This window comes from Anopheles coluzzii, chromosome 3 (genome assembly GCF_943734685.1).
Source record: "Anopheles coluzzii chromosome 3, AcolN3, whole genome shotgun sequence".
NCBI lineage: Eukaryota > Metazoa > Arthropoda > Insecta > Diptera > Culicidae > Anopheles > Anopheles coluzzii.
The window spans coordinates 42,424,714-42,430,076 of NC_064671.1; the positions used below are offsets into that span (position 1 = coordinate 42,424,714).

At 50.4% G+C, this 5,363-nt stretch overlaps 1 protein-coding gene across 1 annotated transcript; it reads right to left on the reverse strand.

The window, feature by feature from the left end:
• Positions 1–455: 455 nt before the first annotated feature.
• On the reverse strand, positions 456–4,298 carry LOC125907228 (uncharacterized). The gene is made up of 2 exons (XM_049608303.1): positions 4,269–4,298; positions 456–3,286 (listed from the first exon to the last, which is right to left on the reverse strand). Exons 1-2 carry the CDS (start codon positions 4,296–4,298, stop codon positions 2,063–2,065), a joined length of 1,254 nt encoding a protein of 417 aa, XP_049464260.1. The 3' UTR covers positions 456–2,062.
• Between the last annotated feature and the right edge of the window lie 1,065 nt (positions 4,299–5,363).

Genomic DNA, 5,363 nt, shown 5'->3' on the forward strand with positions numbered 1-5,363 from the left:
TCCAAGATTACTCCCCTGCGGCACCCCAGAAGAAGCATCGATACGGCGCGACGTATGGGGTCCCATCTTCACGCAGTATGTGCGACCAGTAAGATAGGAGCGCATCCAGGCCAGCAGCTGCACAGGCAGACCAAGCGTTTCGAGCTTTGCGAGCAGCAAGGCGTGCGGAACGCTATCGAAGGCAGCCTTGATGTCCGTGTAGACTGCGTCGATCTGCGAGCCGGCATCGATGGTCCTGTGGCAGAGGCTAACGAACTCAACCAGGTTGGTGGTGGTTGAACGCTGAGGGACAAATCCATGTTGAGCTGTGCTAATGTAGTTCGAGGCAGCTGCGAGGAGAGGTTCGTACACCAGGAGCTCGAAGACCTTAGCGCAGGCACAAAGCGATGTAATGCCACGGTAATTACATGCATTTGATTTGTCCCCCTTTTTGTGCACTGGAACAAGCCACGAAGTTTTCCAGCAGGCAGGATAGATGCCCGAACGCAGCGAGTCGCGAAAAATCGAGGCCAGGATAGGCGCGATGGTGGTGCCACAACGCTTAAGCGTGGAAGCCGGGATCCCGTCAGGCCCTGGAGCAAACGAAGATTTCAGCCTGTCAATCGCTTTCGAGACTGAATACTCATCGATGATCGGCAAGTTTGGGGCCATAGCATCCACCGGTACGTTTGATAATGCGTCGGCTATCTGCCTCTCATCAGTTACAGCTGGAAGGAAGGTGGCGGCAAAGCGCGAGGCAAAAATATCACATACAGCAGACGGATTGTTGCCGTTGCGCCCGTTGTAACTGACGGAGCTAGGAAAACCAGAGGATTTCCGACGATTGTTTGCGAAGTTCCACAGTACACGTGAATTGCCGCGGCAGCGCAAAACCGTACGCCGTACGTGCCCCAGGTAGCGGAACCTGTTATAGCGCCGATAGAGAGAGTGCGCAGTGTTATAGTTGCGCAATGCAGCGGGACACCTACGCAACAAATAATCGCGATACGCGGCAGCTTTAGCCGTTTTGAGCCTGCGCAGCGTTCTGTCACCCCAAGGGGGGCCTCGTTTAGGTCGTTTCACCGGCGTGCATTCATTCAGGGCTTGCAACATGAACCGCTCAAAATCTTTCACAGCGAGGTCAAGAGTGGCGTAATGGGAACAATCGAAGACATTCGCGAACGAGGCGATCATCGGCAGGAGCCTGTTAAAGTCCGTCCGCGCGTAGTCAAGGCGTGATGTTAGCGCAGGAACGGCTGATTCCTCTCGTGGTAGCGGGATGGCCAACTCAAGCGCCGGGTGATAGGTGTCAATTGCTAACAGCGGGGTGAGGCAAAGTTCAAGCGGAAGGCAAACAGAAGCAACAGCATTATTTGCAAACACCAGGTCTAAGACGCGTCCGCTGGTGTTAAGATGACCATTGATCTGGAAGAGTCCGCTATGATGCATCTCGTCCATAAACAGAGCGGAGAGAGCCGATCGCGTACGTGGCTCATAATGCAGAAATGGCAAATCCGGATCATGCTGAGCGGCTGACCAGGAGACGAGAGGTTGGTTGAAGTCTCCTAACAGGAGTAAACCGTCTCCGGGATGCATAGTTGAGCATAATGAGCGAATGCAATTTTCGATTTCACGGAGCGTGGCAGCATTTGCGGCAAGTCTAGGCGGGAGGTATGCAGCAACGATGAATAGTCGGGAATTGCCTAGTTGTATTATAACGCACACTAGCTCAAGCGATGGATGCACCGTTGTGTGCTCCCGTGACGTCAGAGACTGAGAGCACGCAATCAACACACCTCCACCGCGGGAACATGTACTGTTGTCAACACTACGATCGCATCGGTAGACTCGGAAGCTATCGTCAAACAGCAAAGCCGAAGGTAGACTAGGATCGAGCCAGGTTTCCGTAAGCACTATTACATCGAAATTGGATTCCAACACCGACAGGCGAAACTCATCGACCTTCGTGCGCAGTCCCCGCACGTTTTGATAGTAAACAGAGGCAGTGGAACGGGCAGTGCGAAGCGCATTAGCAGCAGGAACATAACAGGTAGGTGTTTGTGCAGACTTAACAGAGGTTCGTCTATTCGTGAAAGAAACGGTCAAGTGTGGTCTGTTGTAAGTTGGTGTTGGAAGTGCGGCGAATTAAAAGCGGGCCGTCAATGAGTGTTGAATTAGGACCATGAGTAGTGTCGTTCAGCGTGTGTTCTCCCAATTGTGGTGATGTTAGTGTTTGAGCCTGTGAAGTTGATGCGTGTGCCGGTGCGTGATAGACAGTGGATGTTGGTGTGCGAGGCATCGATCGGCGATCGATGACAACAGGTGTGCGTGTGAGAGAACGGTGTTTGATGGTGATTGGTGACGATGAGTGTCCATGCTCTCGTTGACGGGATTGTACAAATTCACGTACACCAATACCGACAGGCCAGGACGATGGGGCGAGTGCTGCGTCACGAAGGGCAGCCGGTACTCTCACTTTGAAAGAAAGCCAGTTTACGCTGTCAACACTGACTCCCTTCCTCAGCAAGCAGTATGCTAGGACGTCATCGGTGGCTAAACGGCGTTTCACAGAAGCGACCACTTGCTCCACGGTGACGGCAGTGGACAAGCGAGATAGTCGGATCCATATTCTGTCTGTGGCCGGCTGGGGAAACGCTGCTCGAAGCGGTGACGATAGCGAATCGGTTCCCATGAGTTCTTCCGGTAGCGTAGACGAGGGTGGGATGCCGACTGTAGTGTTAGTGTACGCGCTTGGCGATGACGCTGCAAACATGTTATTTTGACGAATGTTTACGTTTTTGTTGACATCAGGGGACATAGAATCCTCGATGATACGCCGCCGCTTTCTACCCGCAACGGGCCGAGGATCGGTATTGCAAAGCTGAGGTATGGGTGCATTTTGCAGTAGAGTAAATCCACTGCGCACCTCGGCGATAATCGGTTCAATAAGCTTCCCCACAGCCGCAACAGTTGAGGTGAGAGCAGCTTGAAAACCGACCTGGGCCCCGATTTCTTTGACTGATCGGCAGCGCGGATTTTTCAGGATATTGGTGCACCCAGTGCAGCTCCAGTGCAGATCGATGTGAGTCAGGACCGCATCAATCAGCTCGGAAGGCAGCCTGCAACAACCGCGGTGAAAAGTAGCCTCACAGTACGCACAGCCGACGATACAGTCGGCAGCATCCAGTGACACAGCACACGCGAAACAGATAGCCGCCATCGCGAAATTATGTGCGGTTTTGATCACACCACCGTTAACCCGGATTAAAAACGTTAATACACAGTCGTGGGTCAATGAAATAACACACTAACGCGCAACAGTAACAGGAAGCAGTTTGGTAGTCAGTTGAACGAGTATTAACTGGGTACGTTAGAAAATACACTTAAATATTTTTGGAAAAACGCGGAGCACAGCGATAAGCGACCGAGCAGTTAGACGTCAGACGTCATTATCCCAGAATGTATGCAGAAAGTGGGATGTAGCAGAAAGCACTCAATTCTTAAATAACTACATATTTACACTTTGTACACTATTTTGAACTGCCATAACTATATAATTGTGATGATATGGAGGTGCCTGGTACGTTGTGTGGAATATGCATGGAGATGCCTGGTACTTACTTACTTACTTACTTATCCGGCGCTACAACCGCTTTGCGGTCTTGGCCTGCCTCAGGAGTGTTCGAAACCGCTCACGGTCTCACGCCTTCGTCTGCCAGTCCATTATTCCGGCCTTAATGGCGGACGCCTCCACGCCATCTTGCCACCTCAATTTGGGCCTACCACGCCTCCTCTGTCCTTGTGGACGGCCTTAAAAGACTTTACGGGCTGGGTCGTCCGTTTCCATGCGTACAACATCTCCAGCCCACCGGAGCCTGGCGAGCTTGATACGCTGTACGACAGTGAGGTCGCCGTACATCGCGTATAGCTCGTCATTATATCGGCTCCTCCATTGTCCTTCCACACATACGGGGCCAAGTATCTTTCTGAGCATCTTCCTCTCGAACGCGGCTAAGAGGGCTTCGCCAGATTTAGACAGTGTCCATGTCTCAGAGGCGTATGTGAGTACTGGTACTATATAGGTACTATACGAATACCACTGGAGGGCACTAATTCGTAAGGACTGTGTATACATTCTTTGGAAGGACTAATCAGACACATTATAACATCTTGAGCGTATAAATGAAAGTTGGAGTCTCCGAACATTGTTCATGTTTTGTACATACTTATCCGGTGCTACAACTGCTTTGCATTCTTGGCCTGCCTCAGGAGTGTTCAAAACCGCTCACAGTCTCGTGCGTCGTGTCGTCAGTTTCCATGCGTACAACACTGGAGCCTGGCGAGCTTGATACGTTATACGACGGTGAGGTCACCGAGCCAATAATCCTTCTGAGCATCTTCCTCTCGAACGCGGCTAAGAGGGTGTCGTCAGATTTGGACAGTGTCCATGTCTCAGAGGCGTATATGAGTACCGGAACTATATAGGTACTATATAGTCCCTGCTTCGTCCGTCGCGACAGGTTCTTTGAGGTGAGCTGATTTTTCAGGCTGTAGAATGACCGGTTGGCAACCAGCATTCTTGCGCACAACTCAGCTACCATGCTATTGTCCTTGCTGACCTTTGACCCGAGATAGGTAAATTCTGAGACAACTTCAAAAGTGCGTTCACTTATCTGTACGTTACGCCTACGTAGGTTTGGATTATGTATTGATATGGCCGCTGATGTTGCCACCATCAGTTTGGGCTTTGCCTTGTCTATCTGCAGGTCGAGGTTCTCTGCCGCCTGCTCGATCCCTTGGTAGGCTTCTGCTACATAGGAGAGCAACAGACCAATCATCAGCGTATGCCAGGGTCTGGGTAGACTCATAGAAGATGGTTCCCGATGATTTGTTTTACACACTTGAAAATATTGCAGGAGCTCGATTAAAATACGCCAATACGCAATGTGAGTACGAAGGGTACGTGAAGGTATACAGTAGGGGGTTGACGAGGCTAACGATGGTTCAGCTTCACAGTCGGGAAGCAGCGAACCAATGAAGGAAAATTGGGCAATAAGACAATAAGATCCAAGGAACTACAAATCAAACAACTAACATGTTTCCTCGTTTCTACAAAGTGCAAATGAACTAAGCCCGAGTATTTTCTCAGAACAAACCGCCATTGGGGGACGAATAAGGAGTTTCTACATAGACTGGGAGACGAGCAGATAAGGATCTACATACAGCATTCTATTTTATATACCTTTTAGAGCTTCTTTCTGCTTCTGATGTAAAAAAACTGTACTTGTTGTTCTCCCGATGGTTGAAGCGTACACCTTATTCGGATGATTCGTTTCATTTCGCACTTCACACTTCAGAATAAACCATTACCTTACTAAAACTCG

What these genes read in the sequence shown, in the direction of transcription:
- LOC125907228 (XM_049608303.1), bottom strand. Translation starts at nt 4,298, where the DNA reads ATGGAAACTGACGACACGACGCACGAGACT. An exon ending in ACGACACGACGCACGAGACT is followed by an intron (nt 3,287 to 4,268) that starts GTGAGCGGTTTT and finishes GTTGCGCGTTAG; the next exon opens with TGTGTTATTTCATTGACCCA.